This window comes from Lutra lutra, chromosome 5 (assembly GCF_902655055.1).
Source record: "Lutra lutra chromosome 5, mLutLut1.2, whole genome shotgun sequence".
NCBI lineage: Eukaryota > Metazoa > Chordata > Mammalia > Carnivora > Mustelidae > Lutra > Lutra lutra.
In genome coordinates this window covers 128881-155163 of record NC_062282.1, presented here as the reverse complement: position 1 = coordinate 155163, position 26283 = coordinate 128881, and the positions used below count along the sequence as shown (strand labels likewise).

General features: G+C 48.7%; 1 protein-coding gene across 2 annotated transcripts in view; it reads right to left on the bottom strand.

Moving 5' to 3' along the window:
- The window catches only part of SDHA (succinate dehydrogenase complex flavoprotein subunit A), a 28404-nt gene that overhangs the window by 1355 nt on the left and 766 nt on the right, over positions 1 to 26283 (bottom strand). Inside the window, exons 2-14 of one of the 2 annotated variants that reach the window (XM_047731338.1) lie at positions 20884 to 20973; positions 19560 to 19721; positions 17500 to 17643; positions 17053 to 17217; positions 16008 to 16156; positions 15225 to 15349; positions 13199 to 13367; positions 12220 to 12415; positions 11280 to 11451; positions 8203 to 8321; positions 3197 to 3308; positions 2869 to 2999; positions 263 to 376 (exon numbers count right to left, since the gene is read on the bottom strand). In XM_047731338.1, the coding sequence (XP_047587294.1) occupies positions 263 to 376; positions 2869 to 2999; positions 3197 to 3308; positions 8203 to 8321; positions 11280 to 11451; positions 12220 to 12415; positions 13199 to 13367; positions 15225 to 15349; positions 16008 to 16156; positions 17053 to 17217; positions 17500 to 17643; positions 19560 to 19721; positions 20884 to 20973 (1848 nt within the window). The remainder of the gene's footprint in view (positions 1 to 262; positions 377 to 2868; positions 3000 to 3196; positions 3309 to 8202; positions 8322 to 11279; positions 11452 to 12219; positions 12416 to 13198; positions 13368 to 15224; positions 15350 to 16007; positions 16157 to 17052; positions 17218 to 17499; positions 17644 to 19559; positions 19722 to 20883; positions 20974 to 26283) is intronic. The other variant, XM_047731339.1, reaches the window with a different exon arrangement.

Sequence of the window (26283 nt, the reverse complement as noted above, 5' to 3'; positions counted from 1 at the left end):
TCCCTTCCCCTCACACCAAGGCTTGGGTGCTCACTCCCTGCTGGGGGCTAAAGCTGTGGAAGGCCAGCCCTTAAACCACCCGCCTACACTGGATTCTGTTTCCAGGCAGAAGCCTGAGTGTCCTTTCCAGGAGTGTCTCAAATCTGTCACCCATCAACTAAAACCACATTGGTTCTCCCAGCCCATCATATGCTGAACTGCAGAACGTGTGGGACTGCATACTCATCAGCACACGCGTGAGCAGAAGACGCTCCCTACACACCTTCCCAGTCTTGACATCAACATAGGAAAGGGTGTGCTTCCTCCAGTGCGCCTCAAACGGCTTCTTCTGCTGCCCCTGGATGGGCTTGGAGTAATCATACTCGTCAATCCGCTCCTGAGGCCAGAGAAAGGAACTTTATTTCAGAAAATGCCAGTAACAATTATACTTCAAATGTCTTATTTCTCTAACAAGGCAATGTAACTGGAAACCAGGGCAAACTCATTAAAATGATACATCAGAGACTCGTCTGATACGAATCCCCCTAGATCCCACTCAACAAGGAGGTATCCACTGTCCCAAGCAGACCTTGGTCACAGAGAGCAGGACATCCCCGGTCCATTTTTCAACCCATGTCCCTTCCCTTCTACAATTCCTAGTGAAAACCCATTTTGTGTATATCTGACCTAGAAGAACACAGAGTACAAAAGAAGTGCAAGTAAGTCCCAACTCCAAGTGGGACGGAGAGAGACGATCGTCACACGTTTGCCAGCAGCCAGACTCCTGGAGCACCCGTCCACCCTGCAGCGTGGGGCAAACCGTTCGCTTATCCCGGTGCCTCCACAGCACAAATTAGCCTGATCTTTCATGCAATTAAAAGTTCATCAAATAGGGGCGCCTGGGTGGCTCAGTGGGTTAAGCCTCTGCCTTCGGCTCAAGTCATGGTCTCAGGGTCCTGGGATTGAGCCCCGCATCGGGCTCTCTGCTCAGCGGGGGGCCTGCTTCCCCCCCCCCCTCTCTCTGCCTGCCTCTCTGCCTACTTGTGATCTCTGTCAAATAAATAACATCTTTAAAAAAAAAAAAAGTTCATCAAATACTTTGTCTTTTTGCTCATATACTGGGAGATTTCGATTTCTTCTTTTAGCTTTTTTCATTGAAATGTTTCACTTTAAGCAAGTATATTAAAATTTTGTTCAAAAACTCTTAAAAAGAAGCTGAATACTATTAAGGCATATCGTACACACGGTAACGGGAAAGACATACAAGAGCTGCTTTAAATGAAAGCCAGGGGCACCAGGCTGGCTCAGCCAGTGAAGCACGGGGTTGGGAGTTTCAGCGCCGTGTTGGGGGTACAGATTACTTAAAGATAAAATTTATTTTTATTTTTTTTTTTTTTTTAAAGATTTTTTATTTATTTATTTGACAGAGAGAGATCACAAGTAGATGGAGAGGCAGGCAGAGAGAGAGAGAGAGAGGGAAGCAGGATCTCCGCCGAGCAGAGAACCCGATGCGGGACTCGATCCCAGGACCCTGAGATCATGACCTGAGCCGAAGGCAGCGGCTTAACCCACTGAGCCACCCAGGCGCCCCTTAAAGATAAAATTTAAAAATAATAACGAACTGACGGCTGACAGAGGGAGGTGGGTGGGGGGAGGAGGACATTTGTTGTGATGAGCACTGAGTGTTGTATGTAAGTGATGAATCGGTGAATTCTAATCCAGAACCCAATACTGCACATGTGTCAACTACCTAAAATTTAAATTTGAAAAAAGTCAACAGAATAAAAATTAAAACACAAAAGTGTACCAAAGCAGCTTTCTATAAAAATAAATGAATAAATAAAATAAAACCCAAACCCGGGAGCAAGCAGGGCTGCAGCACCCTCCCTTCTTTCTGAACACACAGCAGGGGTGAGTTCTCCGGGGCCAGCAGCCTCCACCTGCCCGACTGCTGTGACTGAACAGAAACTCGTTCACCGCGGCCACACGAACTGCCAAGCGACCCACAGCTGGGGCGGCGTCTACTTCGCAGTACATGTGACGAATGTGCTTCATCAGGCTGAATCTAATCCAGCTTCAGTGGCTGGCAGGTAAATTAATAAAATTTCACAGTGACTCAGAATGTAAGCCCCTTGCTGGGGCCAATTTTCCCACTCGCCTGTGCCCAGCTGACTGGTGTGGCTGCTCCCAGCTCCACCACACTGTCCCGGGCCAAAGCCTAATATGTCCGGAAAGCGGTGTTTGCCCTCAAGTGCCCATGTCCGCAATGTTTTCCCATCATAGGCTGAGCGCTCTGTCTGGAAGAATTTGAGCTGTACTCTGCATAAAAATCAGGTCATTCAGGGGCACCTGGGTGGCTCAGCTGGTTAAGCATCCCCCTTTGGCTCAGGTCATGATCTCAGGGATCGAGCCCCGCATCGGGCTCCCTGCTTGGCAAGGAGTCTGCTTCTCTCTCTCACTCTTCCCCTCACCCCCGGCCCGCCCGCTTCTGTTCATGCGTGTGCACTCTCTCTCAAATCAATAAAATCTAAAAAAAAGAAAAAGAAATCAGACAAAGATGAGGTCAGGCCTCAATCATTTACTCATTTTTAACGTTTTCTGGCCACAGTACTCAGACCGCAGACTAATCTCGGACCTGGTAAAAGCCGGGTGGGCTCTCAGAGACGCCCCTGGCAGGAGCAGAGGCCGATGGAGGCAAGAAAAAGTCATGCTGGTACCAAACCCAGTGACACCAAAGTATGAAAGTTATCAGAGGCGGAAAAAAAGCATTTTTTCAATTTACTTTTGGGAACATGGAGTAAAATGTACAGAAAGTGCACGGTGAGGGACTGAGCAAGGCCCGTGGCCGGAGGACATGATGTGCACCTGGGATGTGCTGTGAGGACGCACCTTGTAATCTTCCCGGGCGTGAGCGCCACGCGACTCCTTCCGGGCCTCTGCTCCATAAATGGTCTGAAGTGCACAGAGCATCAGGTTCTGTAGCTCCAGGGTCTCCACCAGGTCGGTGTTCCAGACCATTCCTGGGGACACACAAGGCACCCGTTAGAGACAGGATCCAGTCTGATGTGTCCTCAGGGCTGTGGCTGTGGGTTGCCAGCATCCACTCACACAGCAAGGACAGAGTTAAGTCAGCACTACATGGGACACACAGGGCCCTGAGGCAGCCTAGCAGATACCCGGCACCCCAAGTACACCCAGGGCCCCACAAACTGCTCACCTCGGTCAAACGTCTTCAGATGTTTCAGGTCTCCATAGAGCTGACTGATCTTCTCACAGCCTTCTTGTAACACACTTCCCACACGGAACACTGCAGCGTGATTTTGCATCGACTGTAAAACAAAATATCATCTGTAATTCTCCAGTTGGCGTGAAGCCAGGTCTAAAACTGGTAAACCCTTCAGACTTTTTCTTATGCGTTTCATTTTTACTTTTAAAGATTTTATTTTGAAATAATCTCTAAACCCAATGTGGGACTCAAACTCACAACCCTATATGTGTACATGTATATACAGCACATACACAGTACACAGAACACACACGCCCATCGTTAGTAACCATTCATCCACCATCAGACACCGATTTTCTTGGCTACTGTGAACAACACTGAAATAGACATGGGGCACAGACATCTTCTGGAATTAGCGCTTTCATTCCCTCTGAATACATAAACAGAGCTGGGATTGCTGGATCACAGAGTAGTTCTATTTTTAATTGGGGGGGGGGGCTCCACACAGCTCTCCACAGCGGCTGCACCAGCCTGCATTCCCACCAACAGCGCGTGAGGGCTCCCCTCTCTCTGAATCCTTGCCAACATTCGTGTTTCTTGTCTTTTTGATACTAACCATTTCTGAAGGTGTGAGATGAAGTGATGTGATTCTGATTAGCATTTCCCCCACGATGAGTGATGCTGAGCAGCTCTTCATGTCTGTTTGCCAACTGTATGTTTTCTTTGGAAAAACGTCTGTTCCGACGCTCTGCCCATTTCTCAGGTTGTTTTATTCTACCGAGATCTAGGCGTATTTTATGTGTTTTGGGATGTGAGTCCCTTATCAGATACAAGACTTGCACGTATTTCCTCCCATTCTATAGGCTGCCTTTTCATTTCGTTGGTCTCCTTTGCTGTGCTGAAGCTTAAGTTTGCTGTGGTCCCAACAGTTTACTTTTACTTTTCTTGCCTCTGCTCTTGATGTCAAATCCAAAAAGTCACCACCAAGACCGCCATTCAGAAGCTTACTGCTTGTGTTTTCTTCTAGGAGTTTTATGGTCTCAGGTCTGACATTCAAGTCTTTAATCCATTTTGAGTCAGTTTTTTGCATGTGGCTCTTCAGTTTTCCAGCACCATTAAAGAGACCGTTCTTTTCCCACTGGATATTGTTGGCTCTTCCGTTGTAAATTATTAGCCATATACACTGGTTTATTAATGAGCTTGTTTCTATTCCATTGATCTACAGAGGTCTGTTTTTAGGCCAATACCTTACTGTTTTGATTACTATTCCTTTGTAATATAGTTTGAAATCAGGGAGAGAGATGCCTCCAGCTTTTTTTTTCTCTCGGGATTGCTTTGGCTATTCAGGGTCTTTTGTGGTTCCATACACATTTTAGGTTTGTTTGTTCTATTTTTGTAAAAAATGCCACTGGAATTCTAATAAAGACTACCGAGTCTGTGAACAGCTTTGGGTAATATGGAAATTTTATAGTATTCTTCTTCCAGTCCATGAGACAGAATATCTTCCCACTTATTTATGTCCTCAACTGTATTCATTAATGCTTTATACAATTTTCAGTGTACAGATTTCTCCCCGTCCTTGGTCAAAATTACTGTTTCTGATGCAATTGTAAACAGAATTATTTCCTTAATTTCTCTTTCAGAATGTTCATTATTTGTGTAACAGAAACAACAGATTTTTATGTATTGATTTTGTATCTGTCAACTTTACTGAATTCACTTACTAGTTCTAAGTTTTTTGGTGGAGTCTGTCATGTGATCTGCATGTCTGTAAACAGTGAATTTTACTTCCTCCTTCCCGTTGTAGACGCCTTGCTTTCTTTCCTGCCTGACTGCTCCAGCCAGGACTTCCAGGGCTGGGCTGAATCAAGTGGTGCGAGTGAACATCTCTGTCGTGTCTCCGGGATGAGAAAAGCGTTCGGCTTTTCACCACTGAGTCTGACACTAGCTGTGGACTCATCATATACGGCCTTCATTACACTGGGGTACACTCCCTCTATACTTGGCTCGTTGACGGTTATATCATAAATTGATGTTAAAATGCAGTTTTGATGAAAGCTTTTAAAAAATGCTTCTACGTTCCCATTAAGTATGTGTCTTAAATCCACATCATCTACGTTCCCATTAAGTATGTGTCTTAAATCCACATACATTAAAGCTGAACAGTTTGCATTTTGGGGAGGTCATCTGTGGAACTCAGCCAGGATCTGTGATCGCAAGCAGACTTACTCGAGGCACGCTGTACTGAATGGTGGCACAAAGGGCATAAGGGCTCGACCTTCAAAGTCCCAAGGAGACACTAGCTCCACTCTCGAGATCTGGTGGCAAATGTTCTAGGAGCCAGCAGACGGCCCCTTGGTGACACAAACTAAGGAGTGTTGAGGTTGAGGTGGTCAGCAGAGAGCGTGGCGTGGGCGGTCATGAAGAAGAGTGAGAAGTCAGAGCCTTGGGAATCCTCCCTGCCCGTCTTCTGGTTAATTTTGCAGGAAACCACTCATATATCAAATTCCTCTATGGCTTTATGGTTTATGCTCTTAAGAAATATGACATGAAATGAACCTGACATTTATTTTCAGATCTACATTTGTTTCCTATCACCTACTGAATGGCCTTTCATCGCTCTTGAAAAACCCCTCTACCCCATGCTCAATCACAGTGTGTGCCTGGGCCTACTTCTGGACTCCACTTTGTGCACACACCTCTACCACAAGCTAATAAAGCTTGCTGATTTAGTTCTATTTAACAGGAATGTCATCTCTTTCTTTAGAATGATACATAATTTTATTTTTGTTTTATTTTTAAAAATTTTATTGAGAGACCGAGACCACAAGTGAGGATGAAGAACCGGATCCCTGCCGTGGGGCTCGATCCCAGGACCCTGATATCGTGACCTGAGCCCAAGTCAGATGCTTAACTCACTGAGCCCCTCAGGAGCCCCAGAACAATACATCATTTCAAAACTGTAACGCCTAACATCAAATGTCCTGGCCTCTCGGGACAAGCAAACGGAAAAAAACTATCTTAGAATCTAGTAGGTGTTAGTTAAAACATTCTTTTATGTTCTTCAGTGCCCACGTTTTCATACTCTTCAGGGTTAGGACATTGTAAACTTCTGGTTGTATTGTGAATGAGGTTAATTTTCAAATGGATTACTGCAAGCATCCTGGAAAGCTACTGAGGAATCTTTTATACAGATATCTTAGTTCATTCTTGTTTTTACTAATTTTTTACTTATTATCTTGAGATTTTTAACTGTGTCTGTAAATGATGATACTTTTGTCTACTCCTTCTCAATACATACCTTGTTTCGTTTCTCTTACTGTTATCAGCTGAACTCAGCAGAACAGTCAAGTCCTCCAACGCAAGCGTGCACTCCCAGCAGGGAGGATTTTGTTCCGACAACTGGAGCATCTAGAACACTGCCTGGCCCGGCAGGTAACAATTCCCATGGTCCCTAACCCATGACAGCTTGACTTACTGTTCCTCACCCTCACAGTGATGCAGAAGCGGTCTGCATTCAGAGACACCGTAGTTTGGATCCTCCTCTTTGCCCAGGCTAGCCATGTGCCTGCCGTAGGCGTCCCTGGGCACTGGCAGCAGCTGCAGCCACCACTCAGCCCCACTGATGCGGAGGGTAAACAACCGTCCACACACACACAGCCGTCTTCTCACTTTCAGTATTCAATAAGCCACACGAGGCAGTCGACACCGCACTATGAAACAGGCTTTGCAGATGAGTTTTCCCTACTGCCGGCTGACGACGGAGGTCGGCGGAGCAGATTCAGTAAGTTAGAGGTGTTTTAAATGCATTTATGACTTAGAACATTTTCAACTGTCACAGGCACGTAACACCAGTAACACCACCGCAAGTCAAAGATCTGTACACGCCTTATTTGGTGGGAACACCCCGCCCCTAGGACTTCCTATTTCAAAATACCTCATGAATTTACCATTTCCACCCCCAATCAGAGGTTCCTAAGACCCAGGGCAATGATTACATCTGTCGTAGCTGGCATCCAACTCCTGGGTCAGTACCCTGTGGAAGTCCTGCACAGCACCTCGTCTGCTTTCCTTCAACATACTCTGTCCTTCACTGGCGCCATCTGCCTCACCTTCCCTGGAAGCCTCCCTGGAGCCCAGCCTGCCCAAACACAGAACCACAGTCCTACAAAAGTAGCAGTATGCGACATTTTTCTTTGGATGGTGACCTCAAAAGACCCTTCAGCATATGACTAAAAGCAAGGGGCTTCTTTTCAGAATGCGCCTCCACAAAGAAATCCTTGAACATGATTTTAACTGGACAGAGATCCCATTCATGGACCAGGAATCCCTGTATTTGAAGACTCTGGAGGATGCCTAGCAGCTTACGGGCTGTGTTTATCTAACCCTCCGCTCTCCAATGCAGCAGCCACAGCAGTGCTTTAGGGTCAACTGAAGTTGAGTAAAATTAAGTTCTTTAGTCAGACAACAGGCTCCAAGGTCACAGGGCCGTGACCCGGTCCTCAGAGAAGATCCCATCAGACATGCTGATCTAGAAGGAAAACGCCCTGACGACCACCAGTGCACAGATCAGATCACCACTCCCAGCCCACCCCCCCACCCTGAAGTCCCTTCTCGTCCTGCTGTTACTCAGTGGCTTCGTGGGCCCAGTTCAGAGACTCCGCAGGGCTGCTGGAGGCTGGGTGTGACGGGGCATTAACCTCTTGGCAATGGGACACTTTTGCAGGGCTTTAAGGAGCCCCCAGCTGGGAACAGCTCCTCAGACCTTGCACTGTCCCTCCCCTTTTAGGCTCTGACACACACCTGACAGCTGAGAGGGTCGGAGAAGGGGAGAGCCACATGCAAGCCCCCGGGGCACACGACAGGACTGTGTCTCTGTCCTGCGCAGCTACCTCCAGCCTTCAGGTGGAATGTGTCCCTTTGCTGTTGGCCCCGAGCCTGGCACAGGGCTGTGGGCACACGGTCTGCCCCACGCCCGGGTGTGTGCGGGCGCTCACCTTCTGCATGCTCAGCCGCAGTTCTGATGTTCTTATGCTTCCGTCAGCAAACCTCAGCTTGTCAAGATTCATGACAGACTCTTCCCCGGCATTTGGTTTGATCGGGGGAACTTTATCTCCTTAAGAAACACAGACAAAAAGCTAGAATTTAATGGAGTTGGGAAGATGTACACATAATCTGAGCTGATATTCCGCCTGGACCACCTGAGCCCTAAGGGACCACATACTGATGGAGCCAAAGGGTAAACATGAAGTCAAATCTCTGGCAAGGAGTAGGTATCCAGTAAGAAATCTCTGAACAAAAGAGAAACCATTCCTAAGTTTAAAAATTAGATTTATGCATTATTACTCTACTGTATGGAAAACTGGCACCTTCACGAGAGCGAGCAGCTTCCGAAAATTCTGCCAATGTGCCCCACCCCCTCCAATGATGGTCCTCACTCAGGGATGAGGGAGGGCCTGGCCAGGCATGTTTAAAAAACTCTCCTGCTGATTCGGACCTCTGTATCTGCTTACCTAAACCTCACGATATGTTTCTCTGACTTTTCTAAAAAGATAAATGTTTTGAAAATTTAAAATATTTTAAAGTTTGTTTTTTTTTTTTATTTGACACAGAGAGAGAAAGAGCTCAAGTGGACAGAGAGGCAGGCAGAAGGAGAGAGAGAAGCAGGCTTGCCACCGAGCAGGGAGCCCAATGTGGGGCTCGATCTCAGGACCCTGGGATCATGACCTGAGCTGAAGGCAGCCACTCAACCGAATGAGCCGCCCAGGTGCCCCCGAAAACTTAAAATGTTTTAAAATTTTTCAAAGTTTTTTTCTTTAAATGACATTTGGAAATGTATTTTCTTCAGTGGGTAATATGGGAGAGGGTATGAAATGAGGAAGCAAAGGTCTGCGGGTAAAGCAGGGTTGCTCATAGCCGCGTTCCACAAGGAGCGAGGCGGCACCAGTCTCTCGTGTGACCCACCCCAGCTCTTCCAGGCCAGCTGCGGTCTCTGCTTTTATTTGTAATGTTTCTTTAAAAATGGTGATCATCGGGACGCCTGGGTGGCTCAGTTGGTTAAGCGACTGCCTTCGGCTCAGGTCATGATCCCAGCGTCCTGGGATCGAGTCCCATATCGGGCTCCTTGCTCGGCGGGGAACCTGCTTCTCCCTTTGCCTCTGCCTGCCTCTCTGTCTGCCTGTGCTCGCTCGCTCTCTCTCCCTCTGTCCCTGACAAATAAATAAATAAAATCTTTAAAAAAAAAAAATGGTGATCATCTGGGGCTCCAGATGGCTCAGACAGTTAAGCACCTGACCCTTGGTCTCAGCTCAGGTCTGATCTCATGGTTGTGAGTTCAAGCCCTGTGCTGGGTGCCACAGTGGGCATGGAGCCTACTTAAAAATAAATATATCAAAAAATGAAAATTAAAAAAAATTAAAATTGAAAAGTGATCATTTACCAAAATTGTTTTTCTCTAGGTGCACAATTCTACAAATTTCAACACAGGTATGGGTTCCCGTAACCATCACAATTCAGGTACTGAATAAGATACATAATCAGGGTACAGAACGTTTAAAATTCTCATGTTTGGGAGGATGTAGCAACGTTTTTCCTTCCCTTTCTGGTTTTAAAAGTTGTAAAGTACGGGGCGCCTGATGGCTCAGTTGCTGGGCGTCTGCCTTTGGCTCAGGTCGCGATCCCAGGACACTGGGAAGGAGGCCCGCGTCAGGCTCCCTGCTCAGTGGGAAGGCCCACCGCGATAGAATGGCAGCCACTGAGCCATCTTATTCCCAATTTTGTCTCTTCCATTATGTTATACAAGTAAAACCTGAGGTGCGTGGCCTCTGGAGCCCAGATCATATGACCCAATACGTCTGGGGTCCATTCGTGCTACTGCATGGACGAGTACCTTATTCTGTTTTTAATCACTAGCTTAAAAAAATTTTTTTGAAGTGTGTATCGATCCTTCAGATATAAAAGTACAAAATATTTTAATAAAACTTCCTTTTTCTCATTTTCGAACAAAGGAAGCTCGAACTTTCTGCTTTGCTCGGAGATCTGATTTCAGGCTTCACCACTGCGGTGCAGTGAGCACTGATTCTCTGCCAGACTAGGGGGATCTGACTGTCGCCTTTGCAGCAAAGACGGGGACAGGGCCCCACCTCTGCCCATCAGCGACTTGGTCGGAGTAAGGGAGATGGCGTCTGAAAGTGTAACTGTCACACGTATCTGCTGACTGCAGGCGGGACTGCGAGTGTGGCACGTGATGTTGAGGGCTGTGTTCAACTAGCAGGACAGTAAGACTTCCCCCAACTTAGAATCCATACAAAAAGCTTTTGTTCAATAGAAACAGCAGAACTGAGACTGCACGGTCACCACCAGTGATGCCTAATGGGCAGAGCCCAGGGATCCCATCGTCCTACTCTTGGGAACAGTGTCTTCATGTCACCTGCAGTCCTGAGCGAAGGGGCCACGGGAACCCACACAGAGACCTCTGGGAGATCCCTGTGACAGTGCATGTCCTGCCCCCGGCAGGACTCGCGCTTCCAGCATGGGGCGCTGTTCCCTCAGGTTATTAGGTGACCAGACAAACGGACTGAAAACCACTGTGACGCCGCAGGGACACCTGTGCCCAATCCTTTGTGTGCATTACGCTCTGCTTTAACAGACCATTTACATTTTTTTCTTTTTCCAGAAAAACCAAAGTTACTTTTCCTAAGTACTGAGAACTTACATATAGTCACACGGACTGTGTAAAATATTCCCTTGCGAGTAGTGATCTGTAACAACCCAGCACCGTGGGACACACGTCCTCTCGAAACAACCCCCTCACAGGGGCTTTTCTAAAGAGAACATTAACAACCACAAAACAAGATCTGACCAAAACCAGGTTATCCTCTAAATTGTTAAGACCCTCACCCAGCCCGTGTCCAGTCTCGTCTGTCACAATATAAATCTCTGAATCACGGTCTCTTCACTTACAGGCAGAAAAACCAGACCACCCCCCATGATCACTCAGCAGATTTCCAACAAATCAAGACATGGTAACCTATCACTTCCCGAAACAGCCCAAGTCCCTAAAGAAAACACCTACCGGGTCTGCAGGACTCTGCGATACTCAGGGCACACGCCCTGCCGAAGACTACCAGGTCCAAGAGCGAGTTCGCCCCGAGGCGGTTGGCACCGTGCACAGAGGCACAGGCGGCCTCCCCACAGGCATACAGGCCGGGCACGATCTGATCCCGGCCGTTCACATGCCTGAGGACCTGTGGAAGGAAGACTTCAGACTTCAGGAGCATGGTCTGCAGAGCCCTCCTTCCCAGGACGGGGGCGTCTGCCTGCAGGCTCGGAGGAAGGACGGCAGGTAAGGACCAGACCTGCGTCGTCTACAGGGAGCCCTCTGAGTCTGCACCCGGACACTCAGCTACCCCAGGCAGTCAGGTCAAAGGATCCCACATTGGCAAAACCTGTCACTTCACTCCCACATCTACTGCTCATTACAAACCTCGTTCCCCACCCGACTGACCCCCCCCCCCACTTCCACACCCCAGCTCTGGATTCTGATGAAGGGAAGGGAGTATGGCGCATTGCTTGTCTACAAAGTGGGGAGGAGCGCCCCAGCCACCTCATCGGAGGAGAGGCAAAAAAAAATCACAAACCAAAAATCCCTGGGTGGACTGCAAGCCACCCACAAGTATGTGATGTGAGGAGAATATGATTTACAAGGTCACAGTAAAAGTAACAAGAGATCAGACAGGAAAATAAACTATAAACTGGGAAAAGCTGCAAATGATACTGTGTCCATGACCGTGTGCTCTGGAGGGGTCGCTGAGTCACCGGTGACTGCTCGTCCTTGCAGAGTGAGGGCAAACGCTAGCGTGTCCCCGGGCCCTGCTCTGCCCTCCAGCAGCGACTGTGCTGAGGGAAACATCTGTATGATGTTTCTGTATTTTCTGGGTCCAGAGGGACAACTGTGAGGTGGGCCTGTCATTCCTGCCCTGCTCCCCCCTGTGGAAGGGTCCCAGCTTGGTCACCTGCCCCTTGTAGTTGGTGGGAATGCCACCCATGTTGTAATGCACAGTGGGAAGGACGGGGATCGGCTCCTTAGTGACATCCACGCCCGCGAAGATCATGGCCGTCTCCGAGATGCCCGGCAGGCGTATGGCCAGCTGCTCCGGGGGCAGGTGGTGCAGCTGCAGGTAGACGTGGTCCTTCTCCGGGCCGCAGCCTCTGGTGGAGGAGGACATCATGGGGGGGAGAGCAGTAAATACAGAGGATGTGAGACCACAAAGTCACTGAAGCATATCAGGTTCCCCTTTTTCAGGCTGTACGGAATGTCCCCTCACATGGGGTCATCCATTCTTCACGTCTTTTCCGAGCACCCACCCTGGCGGAGGGGACTCCACATGCTGGGACACAGCCAGAACGTGGACAGACACTCTGCCCTCACCGGGCTCACACTCCGGTCTTGGGAAGTCAGTGTGTTTTCCTTGATAAATGGGTTAGGAAGTCCTTCGAATGCAAATACTGCAAATATAACGTGTCTAGAGGCTGTAACCTGAGAACTCTGACAAGAAGCAGCGCAGTAAGGCAGCGCGGACACGGAAGAGCCGACGCTGCTTCGGGGAACACCGCGGGCTCGCGCACAGCAGGTCCCCAAGCCGCATCCGCGGCCCACACGCTAGCTTCAGACTGCCGGCATGTCGGTCTCTGTCACAGCACTCACTCACACGCACACAAACAATGTTCCACAGACTTGAGATTTAGGTCAGACCAGCCCAACTCCCCAAAATGCTGGTCTCTAGGGCGACATCACAGAGCGACAGTCAGTCAGAGGGCAGCAGGTGGCTGCTCGCAAGCTACAGAGCTGGGAGGAGGCGCCCAAAGTCACACACAGTCACACCAGCCCATGTTAAGATGCGGACACGAACAGCAGCCACCAAAAGAGAAAGCAGGGGTGTGGGTATGGGTGTGGGTGTGCGCTCAGACACCTTTGGAGATAATCACACAGACCTTCCTTCCCGGATTTCCAGAGTCATGGACCGAGATACAACGTCTCTGGACGCCAAATCCTTTGCCACCGGGGCATAGCGCTCCATGAACCTTTCGCCTTGACTGTTAATGAGAATGCCTCCCTCTCCACGACACCCTTCCGTAATGAGACAACCAGCGCCATATATGCCTGCAAAGAACCCAATTAATTAGCTCTTTCTAACTGAACAACTGCTAGGTCTAGATTTCAAACGCAAATTTTTTTCAAGATGTTTTTGGGGAAAGGAAAAGGGTATGCAAAGGGCATTGTGCTCTCAAGAGAGTAAGACAAAAGAAAGATTAAGAAGAGTCGATAAGATTATAGTAGATATAGTAGATAAGATTAAGAAGTTCCGATAAGGAAAAGCACAAAGCAGCAGAACTGCCCCGCTGACCTGAGAATTCCACCGTTTAAACTTCCAACACAAGCAAGCACTGGTTAAATTCATGTTTTGTTTTCTTTTTTTTTTTTAAGATTTTATTTATTTGACAGAGACATAGTAAGAGAAGGAACACAAACAGAAGGAGTGGAAGAGGGAGAAGAAGACTCCCCACCGAGCAGGGAGCCCGATGTGGGGTCGATCCCAGGACCTGGGAGCAGGACCGGAGCAGAAGGCAGAGGCTGAACAACTGTGCCACCCGGGTGCCCCTGTTTTCATTTTAGAGCACCGCCTTGTGCCACAAAATTGTGACAAGGTAGGAAAACCAGCTTGGAAAGTTCCTATCTAAAACTCACTGGTAACGGGGCGCTTCACGCTTACAAGTGGAATTCAGAATCTTCAGACATTTTTTTAGTTAAAAACAGTAATTAAAAAAACTACCTAAGGTGGCTCAGTTGGTTGAGCGTCTGACTCTTGGTAGAGCCCCCAATCTCATCTCGCTCTGTGCGCTCATCGAGGAGAGGGCTTGAGAGTCTCCCTCCTCCTCGGCCCCTCCCCCCACTCGTGCACCTTGTCACTCTCAGATAAATAAATAAATCTTAAACAAAACAAAACAAAACAAAACCAAGTCCGGGTGGCTCACTGGGTTAAGCCTCTGCCTTCGGCCCACCCAGGTCATGATCCCAGGGTCCTGGGATCGAGCCCCGCATCGGGCTCTCTGCTCAGTGGGGAGCCTGTTTCCCCCAACTCTCTGTCTGCCTCTCTGCCTGCTTGTGATCTGTCAAATAAATAAATAAAATCTTTAAAATAAAAAAATAAATAAATATTTTAAAAAATTTTAAAAACAAAACTAAACGACCTAAAACATTTTTTTATTTTTCATCCCTGCCAGGGATCGGAAAAAACAGACTGACAGAGCAAAGAGAAAAAAACCAGCTCAGGTTCTTTAGCAAGGTGGGGAGCTACATGTGGTGCTCCCTCAACTGACAGGCTAGAAAAGCAACAAGAAACCAAGTCCAGAGTGAGACTCGTCTCTCTCAAGAGGCAGTCACTTCTGGGTAAGGGGCTCTCTCAAACCTGCACCCCTGCACAGACCTCCCTTTTGAACCCCACATTCACACACTCAACTGTCTGAGGACCCGAGACGAGCTCAATCTGCCATGATGGGCAGTCAGTCAACACCTCAGGGGTCCCGTCTGCCACAGCTCACCCCAACTTTATACTCTCCTACTGTGACAGCCTGCTGTTCTCCCTACAACCCTGAAACCTGCCCACGCCACAACTCTGGTCACCAGTGTCCCTCCCAGCTATCAGGACACCCACTCAGTAAACACTGCCAAGGTCCTACTGTGTGCCAGGCACTGTGAACACAGCCATACCTGCCCCGGCCTTTATGGCTATAGGACTGGAGCAGGTACCATCAAGGCAAGAGGCAGAGTTAATCAAGCTGGTGCCCTAAACTGACTTGGGGGAAGCAGGGAAAAACCTCCTTGAGCAAAGGACGAGCTGGGCTCTGGGAACCCTCTGGGAACCGGTCCGCACAGGGAAGTGCAGAGGAGCATCAAGAGACATGGGGGAGCTCAGAAGACACGAAGAGCCCGGGCCGCACTGAAGCGGTCCCGTCCTACCTGTGGGGTGGAACTGCACGAACTCCAAGTCCTGGCAGGGAAGGCCTGCCCTGGTGACCATGGCTGTGCCGTCACCGGTGCTGGTGTGGGCAGACGTGCAGCTGAAGTAGGTGCGGCCGTAGCCTCTGGGAAACAGACGGGCAGCAGAGAGAGAACGGTGATGCACAGGGAACCCTCGGGTCTGCCCTTCTGACGGCGCCAGAGTGGACAGAGCGGGCCAGCAGCAGTTGCAGGTGCTGTGGTCCGCGCCCCGCTGGGCAACCGGGCTGGGAGCCCGAGCGACAGAGAAGGCACTCTCATTTGTACCTCAGTATGCTTTGGTGCCGAGCGACTTCCTGATAAGCACGTGCCACGTTAACACTAAAATGTTTAAGGTCTATGGATCCACTTTTAAAGGTTTAAGATAACAAACTGACGGTGTACGAAATGGAATTTACTTATTTTCATCATGTGAACAAACTACCCCAGAAAATCAGTACACAGTACCCACTAAAGCAAAAGAAGTTGGTCCAGAAAGTGTCATGTGCCTCCCCAGACCCCTTTCTTCAAGGGTCCTCCCAGGTGTGAATGGAGGATACGTCCCTGCCCACCTGAGGCAGCTGCCGTGACTGGCCCCTCCAAAGATAGAGACCGGAGGCTGGCGAAGCTTACTGTGCTGCTGGGTTAGGTCACTACCTGTGATACCTGGGATTAAACCACTATTCCATAGTGCCTCCACCTTTATTTGAAGAAACTGAGACCCAACTTCCCTACAGAGAAATTAAATACAAGTCAGACTCCTACCCGGTAGCCACAACAGTGTTCTTGGCTCTTATGCGATGGATGGACCCATCTTCTATGCACAGTGCAATAACACCACGACATTCCCCATTTTCCATCAGGAGATCCAAGGCAAAGTACTCTACAAAATAGCTGGTATCATATCGCAGAGACTAAAAAACACGAGAGAAAAACAAGGTTCCCCCAGTTTCAATTGCATTTACGCTGTTGACACCTCAGCAATACTGCTCACGTGAGCAGTCCGAGGCCCTGATCCGGTGTGTAACGAATGGACAGCGTAAACGCTAGGAGAGCACCAGCTCGCGTCCCATCAACCACAGCACTGATGCTGCTGTGTAACCACCAACGGGCAGCCTGCTCTCAGCTGTATGACCGGAACGTGAGGACACACACGTGTCACGCATACCACAGAAGACCACGCAGCTGCTCCGTGAAAGGGCCCTCGCGAAACTGTCGGCTCCCCCACGTGACACACAATTCCGCCGGATGGGCAGATCCTGTCACACATCTGTCAGTGCACTCAGCCAGAGAAGCCACCGGTGCCCTAACATTTGTAAGTCAATACTCTGTCGCCATCTGGAAGCAACAGTTCCGAAAACGGATTATTCTCAGTGTTCTGATACTTCAGAATGCGGATTATCTGGCTGTGCCCAAGGAGGCCCTGATTATCCAGTAACTACTGCCCCCAAAGCTTAGTCCAGTCTGAGCAGGTAAGTATGCAAACACCCAGTTCAGGAACTCAGAGCTGCTGAGGCAGAAAGTACTCATTCGCTTCCTACACCTCAAGTGTGGCAGGCCGCAGACCGCCAGCTCAAACACAGCACGTAACGACTGTCAGTTCCATTTTCTAAAGCAGACACCTCCTCATTAACAATCACACAATTACTATACACATCTACCACGTTCCTCGGATGTTTATGAAGTGACCCCGGGCCTGACACTCTGACATTCCGACCTGTCCCCCGGGTGGCCCGTTTCCGGCTCATCCCCACACGCCAGGCCTAACTAGACTGTATCCCGTCAACCCGCACACCCAAGGCAGCCTCACCCTCCCATACAACGTGTGCAGCAGGGAGTGGCCCGTGCGGTCAGCCACGCAGCAGCACCGGTGGGCCTGCCCGCCTTTCCCAAACTTGAGGCTCTGTCCGCCAAAAGCACGCTGATAAATCTTCCCATCTTCAGTTCTGCTAAACGGCATGCCGTAATTCTCCAGCTGGAAAATATAAAACAGACACCTCGTACCTTGTAGGAATCAGGACATTCACGGCTACTTTACATGAAACAATTTCAACATAAACCTGCAAATCCCCAACCAATACATTCTATGAAAACTTCAACACTTTGGAAAAGAGAAAAACTCCGATATAAAATGAACTGAATGGTTAATGACAGAAAAGATTTCCCTTGTTCCATCCACTCGTTACCCTTCTTTGGGCGGACCCCATCGGCCGCAAATTCTCTTCTGTATTAGGAACAGACCACGTGAGGACACTACCTCTACCACAGAAGCAGGGGCCTGCTCTGTCATGTAGTGGATGGCGTCCTGGTCCCCCAGCCAGTCGGAGCCCTTCACAGTGTCGTAGAAGTGCCACCTCCAGTTGTCCTCCTCCATGTTCCCCAGGGCAGCATTGATCCCTCCCTGCAAACAGAGAGCACCCTTACAAGCTGCAAGAAGGAGCCCCGGTGGCATTTTCCAGGCTCGTCCTTTGCCTCCTGCCCCAGAACTGGGTTCAGAGAAAGCCAACCGCTTTGACTTAACAGTCTGTAAGGGTCCTGAATGCAGTCCGGTCACAGGGCCTCCCTCCGCCTCAGTCTCCTCACCTTCAAGCTGTCTGGAGGGTTAAGTGAGGTTCCGTGTGCGACACTCATCACTTTCCAACCTGGCACACAGAAGGTACTCAACAAATCTATCTGGGATAATTTTATGACGAAATGTTCGCAACGGTATCTATGGGCATATGGTAAAGGAGTGTTTACTTCAAGTCAGAGTCAGAGAAAACGGCAGTACAGGACAGACGTAATGCCTGCACTTTTCCTCTCCAACTTAAAACTGCAGTACCCTCTCTTTTTCACAACTAAGGCACAAAGAACCTCCCCCGCTGTTTTCCAATCGTTCCTCAGTCCCAGCTTCTGAGTTAAGCAACCCACACTTGAACCCTTTTCCCACTTGGCGCTACTGGGCCTTGATTTCCCATTATGTTTAGTTCCCAGGAAAACAGTCCCTAGCACAGAGCCAGGAATGCTGTAAAAGACATGCAGCTGTAAAAGACATTACTTCCTCCTCCTTCTCCACCCCCTTCAACTGTAAGCCCAAACTCAATTCCGGTGAGAAATGTGAAGTACCAGAGTAGCAGAACGGAGAAAACCTAGTTCAAAATAACACAGAAGTACTCGGCCCGGTGCACGCACAGGGGCTGTTATTTTACTGCTACTATTAGGAAAAATCAGGGCCACAGACAGCTAGTCTTCCTGGAATCCCAACTGCACAATTTTGTTTTCTTAAAGTAATCCCTGCATCCAACGTGGGGCTCAAAGTCTCAAGTCCAGGATCAGGAGCTGTGCGCTCCGGCCAAAGCCACCCAGGCGCCCTGCGGGAGTGCACTCCAGGCTCTCCAGGCCGCCGATCGCACCCTTCCCCCAGTTACACCTATTTTCTCCAGAACCAATATCCAAGTTATCCATTTCTTACTCTTTTTATTATATTAATATTGCATTATTGGAACACCCTATTATTTTGCATTATTTATGTTTACATCCATTTTTTTTTTTTTAGATAATATATTCTCCAAAGGTGTATGTTATTTATTTTTCAGTTTACAAAACATCACTTCAGGACCAAGTTACTCGGGCAGTTAAGTGCCTGAAGAATGTTGCTGGGCACTGAATACAGGCTACAGCAGTAATTAGGGCGGCTTTTATTGGCTCCTGGGAAGTCACTATGTACTCTGCTATCTCTATAAGGAAATGTGTTTCAAATACTGGAAAAAATAGTCCAGTATGATTTTGGAATACTCAACTGGGATACCACCTACAGTGTGCCAAGAAAGAAAACGAAATTACAAAATCACTGTGTAACAGTTCACCTTACTTTTATCCTCCTCCCTAAGTTCCGAGCATTTAAAGGCCAATGCTCTTCCAACCTACGCATTTGTGCCATCACCAGAGCTCCTCAGCACCATATTTACCGGGGCCTGCACCAAGGCTACGGCAATAAACACAAGACTCAGGGCCAACGGCAGCAAGACTGGAGACGAGCTCGTTTCAGATGGGGGGAGTGGGGTGAAGACAACCGTGATGTGGGGAGGGGTCTAGGCAGGTGCTCGAAGAAGACCTGAGTGTAACTGGAGCAGGAAAGAGTGCAAGAGGCCCCAGAAGCAGCTCTGGCTGGAGGTAAAGGCAGTGTGAGCGGTGTGAGCACAGACCCTCAGAGGTGAGTGAGCCAAATGGGTGCAAGGAGAGACAAACGGGGCTAGAGCGTGGCAGGAAGGAGGACTGTGGCAAGAGACTGTGCTCGGCTATAGTGCCCAAACCATGAATGGAGCCCCCTCCTCTTACCTGGGCTGCAACGGTGTGTGATCTGGTAGGAAAGAGCTTTGTGACGCAGGCCGTGTTAAACCCAGCCTCGGAAAGGCCAAACGCAGCTCGCAAGCCTGCCCCTCCAGCACCAACCACCACTGCATCAAATTCATGGTCCACCACTGGATACTGCGTAGAAATCTGGGAAGGAACAATTCACCTATCAACCAAGGACCGTGGGTGCAGCACAAGAGCTTGGAGAAAACAGAACAGGCAATGAGAACAGCTTCGGCGAAGAGGGACCTCCACCCTGTGAGGCCCCACAGAGTGTGACGGGGACAGCCCAACGGACAGGGCCAACACACAGAGTAGCCAAAAGGACAGCACTCGTCCTAGCACCCGGGAAACTTAAGAGGGACAGCCTTGGGGCGCCTGTTGGCTCAGTGGGTTAAGCCTCTGCCTTCAGCTCAGGTCATGATCTCGGGGTCCTGGGATCGAGCCCGGCATCAGGCTCCCTGCTCAGGGAGTCTGCTTCCCCCTCTCTCTCTGCCTGCCTCTCTGCCTACTTGTGATCTCTGTCAAATAAATAAATAAAATTAAAAAAAAAAAAAAAGCGGGTGGACAGCCTCAGCAAGGAACTGTAGATGCAAAGAACAAACAACACAAATCCAAGTATTAGTTCTAAATATGGCTTTTCTATTCAATTATCTTTACATGTTTGTAGCAATATATACACACGTGTTTATGTGACTCTAAGCTCACAGTGCAGTGTAGACCATGATTTCCGACCTGCGATCGGCAAGATTCCCGTGAGGATGTTAACGTGGTGTTTCCCCCAGGTAAGCACATTTCCGGTCCACCTGGGCAACCACCTCAGCACTGAGGACCAGAGCCCTGTCTCAGGACCATGCTTGTGCTTGCTTGAGATGGGGCCCACCAGCAGTCAGTAACTACTGGAGCTAATGAGAAAGACCTGTGAACAAAATGTGTCCCCAGCAGAGAAGGGACGGGACCAGCGAACACAAAGAGGCTGCACTCAAGTGGCTTCACGGTCCTGTGTCGTCTGTCACAGTAAAAAGGGCTCATCCGTTACTTGTGTTTTATTATTTTGCTGCTGTGACTTAACCCTTACTCTGGCTCACAGATGCCTAGGAACTACAAGCAGAAAGTGCTGGTGACCTGTTCTTACGCCTGTACCACAACTAGGTGCTATACACTAACAATAATTTGAGCACCACTGGAATGAGAATTTTTTCCTTTGAACAGGAACTGTGTATTATTCCAATGTACTGAAAACTGGTATAGATCATTACTTTCTAACACAAGGATGTCATTTTTAAGGGAACAAAAGTTGTGAACTTACTGAATCGGAAACTTTAGCAGAAGACCTTTTATTCCCGTCAATAGTGAAGTGAAAACCGCGGGTGCCGGTCTGCCATGTCGCTGGCCACTGCTGAGACACAGATGGAGAGCATTAAGTGTCTTGAACAAGAAGGATCGGCCATCAAAATCTCCCCTGAAGTCATTAACCCTTTCAGCACCCAGGTGCTCCTTCTTCACCTAGACAGCTTAGCTGGGGTCCTCTACTTAATTAACCATGATGGGTACGGAAGGACTCAGGACCCAGGGCAGGCCTAACTGGCACGGACTTGGCACCCCAGGAAAAGCCCTCCTGAACGAAGTTTGTTTCCAAAGAGGACACTCACAGACTCAGAGAGGAAGAGGAACAATTTCACATTAATTTCTTAATTTAGGGTTCTTCATAGAGAATGGGAAAGGTATCTATTTTTGCTCAAGTGGCAGTTTGCGAACAATGAAGCACTTTTACTAGATGCGTCGGCGACTCTCTTCACCCTAGAGCACGACACAGCTTCAAGGCCATGCAGTTCACTGGAACGGGTGCTAGACAGCTGTCGGAAACGCCTTTTCTAGAAGACACTGTCTGGTTGTGCGACACCTGGGCACCAATGGGATCAGCCCTTCACTGTTAACGCCAGGACCCGACGGCTAGAGACGCTCACAGTCTTGCTTCCCCACTCTCCACATCCCTGCTGGGCTCAAGCGACGTCCCCTCTCATCTGTCCCAACTCCATGGTGGTGTCTCTCTGTCTTTGACACGTATCTCTGGCCTTTCCCTGGCTAAACCTTACAACTCTCGAAGTTTGGGCTTAAATGCCCCACCCTATCAACACTCACTCAAGAAAAGTGATATTAATGAAATCAAAGCCCAACATGAGGCCACATTCTACATACATGAACCAATTTATGAGTCCTGTCTTTCCACTCTGCTGACTGCAATCTTAGAAAACTACAAATAAAATTTTAGCCATCTCATAAAGAACAGTTGTACATTTAACAGTGACAGAAGGGATGCGAGAGATGTTTTAAGTATTCTGCCATTTGGAAGAGACGGTATTTATTCTGTGGGGTAAAAAAAAAAAAAAATTTATTCCATAGGACAAACACGTGGGGAATACACGAAGGAGAACAGCAGAATGCAAAACGAACCCTGAGCAGTTTTGAACTGAAAGACTTCCTTCCGAGATTAAGGGACTGAGGCCAAGGCTGGAGGGCTTGGCCACTTGCAACGCGCAGGTGCCTCCAACCTCTAGGCTTCCTCCAGCTCTGAGTGAAATGATTGACACAGTTGACTTAATGCTAACTCTCCATTACAAAGAATCTGTTGGATTTCTAAGTAGATCTGAACTGATAAAAGCAATATTCTTGAATTCCCCAATTTCAACTTTAAATACATCTGCTTTTATTGACATAAGCCAATTTTTTCATTCAGAAAATTTAAAAACTACAAAGAATATTCTTGTTTTAGAATAATTTTAAAATTGGTAAAATCACATCTTAAAGAAGTTAAGTCAAAGAATTTTAATACAAATGTTCTTGAAAATTTTATGAAGTACAATATAAAGGTAACAGTTCCAGAAAGAACAGTACCTTTTGCAATACCAAACTAAAATTAAAACAGAAACAGTGAGCACCCCCCCACAGGTGAGTGGGGAGGTGAGGCCATGAATGCGGCACACCTGTCCCCCCTCATCTTCTCCGGAGACCCACCGGCTTGAACCCCATAAATGAAGACAACTTGAAACTGTCTGGGAACTGCAACGATCTGAATGGCCACGGGTGCAGTTGTAAGGCTGCGACGGTACAGGGAGAGACCGATCCTGCTACAGGAACGACGACGAACCTGGCCAACCTCACGTGTGTCTGGAGGAGGCAATTATGAAGACCGGTGACCCTAAGAATCTGCATGTGGATGGGCCATGTTTGCAGCTGCTGTAAGCACAGCAGAAAATGTAGCCGTATGTATCTGGGAAAACTGCCAGAAATTTCTTCCTCTGGGCATTCTTCATCAAGTAAAAGTATACAAAACTGACAATAATATGGTCATCTATAAAAGAGAATAGCTTTTAGGGGTTAATACTGTAGAAAGAATAATTTCTTTCCATATTTGAAAAAGGTTGGTGGGTGGGTAGGTAGGTTGGTTTATTTACTTATTTTAGAGAGAGAGAGTGTGCGTTGAGTGCGGAGCCTCATGTGGGGCTCGATCCCAGGACCCTGAGACCAGGACCTGAGCTGAAACCGAGAGTCAGAGGCTTAACTGACTGAACCACCCAGGCGCCCCTTGAAAAAGGTCTTTATCCTCTTGGACTATCAAGAAGTCTTCATGTAACTGTTATACTTCCACACTGTATTCCGGAGTGCCTGATGGATTGAAATCATTGTACGTAAGACCTGTTGTGAATTCAAATCTATAAAACCAAACTTGTAGAACATCCCGAGCATCATTTAGAGTCTTTTATCAACAGATTAAAAATCACTTCATTTTCAGTAAAATGTGGTATGGAATTTAAAGGCAAAATAAATCCATTTTTGTCCTTCCATTCTCTCGTTTGTAGTATTATGTTTTTCTTGGCATAATACGAAAAGCAAACACGTTTGTAAGACTTACAGTAGATGAAACTTAAAATACATATACATGTGATGGCACAGTCTGGAGACAAAGACAACATTCACTTCTTCCTTGATGACGTTTCGAGGATTCACTCAGTGAAACAAGACACACCAATCGCCCTGGCCATGTGCTGGAGGCGGATGTACAAGGACTGAGGGACACACCACTCCTGTGCACATCGCTCGGTGCACTTTTGCACAGCCTGCTAGTGAGGAACAGCACAATCATTGAACATTTGTTGGGAGGATCAGTAAACTATTACATTCGTCTGTTTCCAGACCTTTACGGCCACCCGTACAGTCTTAATTCAGAAAACTGAAGAACACTCCTATGTATCAAATCCCGTGACGATAAGCAACGCGGAAGGGTGTGTCATACTGTAGAGCATCTCTTACGTACAGGTTTTCCTAATCGATCCCATTTTGTTCTGATCATTAAACTTACCCACTTCAGCTGAACTATAAAATCAATAAAATAGAGACAGTGAGATTCTGTGTTTCTTCTTTCTAGAATGTTCACGTTGAATAAGGACAGACACACATACACACGTGGCAGCTGTTATGACGAAATCTTCCACAAATTACCACACCATCTCTCTGTGGAAAACAGAGTACTAGCTTTTCACCTGAATCAGATTTGAGGAGCAATTTTACAATTTCGAGAGCCCAATATTAACCCAATTTGTCTTTAAACTCTTTCTGTGCCACTAACATTTTTTGAAGTAAAACTATCAAACAGGACAACACAGAGAAGAATAAGGAACTCTCCCTCAGGGGTAGAAAAGCAGAAAGGGAGAAAGGCAGGAAAGCACAGGTGAATTAATGAGACAGTGAAAGGAAGAAAAAAGTGGAAAGTGTGGAGTCTAGCAAAGTGGGGTGTCCTCATCTAGTAACATACACCTGCAATCACGAAGAAGAAACTCATCTCTACAGTCAGAAAAGCAGCCCATAAAGGGTCTGAAAGTGGTTGCGTGACCACATTGGAAGGACGGAGGATGTGGGAAGTAAGACGGTTTGAGTGAACTAAATCCTCATTTTAGGTACAGTGTGTCTTATGTCTAGGACATAAGTCTATGTCTGAAATGGGTAAAAATACACTTGCGTATTAGCTAGAAAAATGGAGGTAAACACCAGGGGCCAATAACAGAAATAATTCAGAACTGATTCCACCGGGGAACAGGTCTGGGGAAGGAGACGGGTCTTACTCCTTTAGCCTTCTGCACTCCTTGACCCCCCCCCCCCACAACTAAGTGTAATTCTTTTTATCAAAAAAATAAAAGTTTCTAAAGCAGGGATGCTTAAAACACAGTTCCCAAGATGACCACGCGCAGGCTGCCAGCTGCAGGCTGGGGCTCGGAGGAGCCTCACGCCAGGGTTTCACGGGGCCTCTCACAGAATCCTCGTTAAACCTGCAGGAAAGGGAGTCTACCCGGGGTCTGGACTCCGGTCTCCCCGGCTGGCACCAGGTTTTGTACATTCCCCCAGATAAGGAGCCTTTGGGAAAATCCCTGCGACTCCAAAATCAGATGCATAACCTGATCACATATCAGAACCAAGCCACGGTTTTTCAAGCAAAGCAGGAAAAACACACAGAACGCAGAACTGAACGCCACTGCGGTATGATTACCCCAAGAAGCAAAACGAAAGGTTACTACCATGGCCTAAATAACGTAATTCTGGATGCACTGCTCAAACGAATTCAGAACAGAACGTTCAAAGAAAAGAAACGGGCTTACTCTAGACCCGCGCCCTGGATTCCCACTGGAGTCTGAGAAATCTCACCCGAGGCGTCAACCGGCACCACCTCAGATCCTCGGTTGCACTTCTGCCTCCCCCGCACTAGTTTAAACCGTCTGCAAACTCCATCCGCGCTTGGGGTAACCACAAACAAAGGCAAAAGACGTCGGAGAATGTTGCAACGTGAAAGCAGCTTCAGTATGAAACGACCTGGAAACACCACAGACTTGAACAAGAGATGAAGAAAAATTCTCCGTGGATTTTGTTCAAGCTGTCCTCAGCGCGTCCTGACCAGGCACAGATCTCGGACGGTGATCAGACGCCTCGTTTTTGTTGTGGCGACGGATGCTTCTGCTTCTGCCGACCCTAACGCCACAGAGCAGAGCAGACCGCCTGGGCCGGGAAAAGCTCTCCGCGTCACGAGGAGGACGTTCGGGGCGCCCGGCAGGCTCAGTGGGTTAAGCCTCTGCCTTCGGCTCAGGTCAAGATCCCGGGGTCCCGGATCGAGCCCCGCGTCGGGCTCCCTACTCAGCGGGGAGCCTGCCCCCCCGCGCCCCGCCTCTCTGCACACTTGCGATCTGTCTGTCAGATAAACAAATAAGTGGATTTTTAAAAACTTAAAAAAGAAAAAGAAAGAAAAAGACTTTCGACGCCCAAGGCCGGCTTCCAGCAGGCCCCGGGGGGCTCCGTCTGGCTGGTCGGTCTTGCCCTCAGGAGCACACGTCCCCGAGCCAAGGGCTGCGGCGCAGATCCGGGCCCTGGTCGCGAAGGGAAAGCGGCTGCAGCGACCGGCGGCCCGACCAGGACCGCGTGGAAACGAAGCCGACGCGGGGTTCGGAGCCGCCCTGCGGCGCTGCAAGCCCAGCGGGAAGGACGACGGCCGGCAGGCACCGCTCCGGGCAGGGAGCCCCGCGGACGGAACGCGCCGCGCTACCCGCGGCCTCCACGGCCCGCCCGCCGGCGCCCTCCGAGCGTTCCCGGAGACCACGACGGGCCGGGAGGCGGCGACCTACGCTCAGGGCGCAGCCGGCACAGCCCCGCGCACCCGCACCAGCCC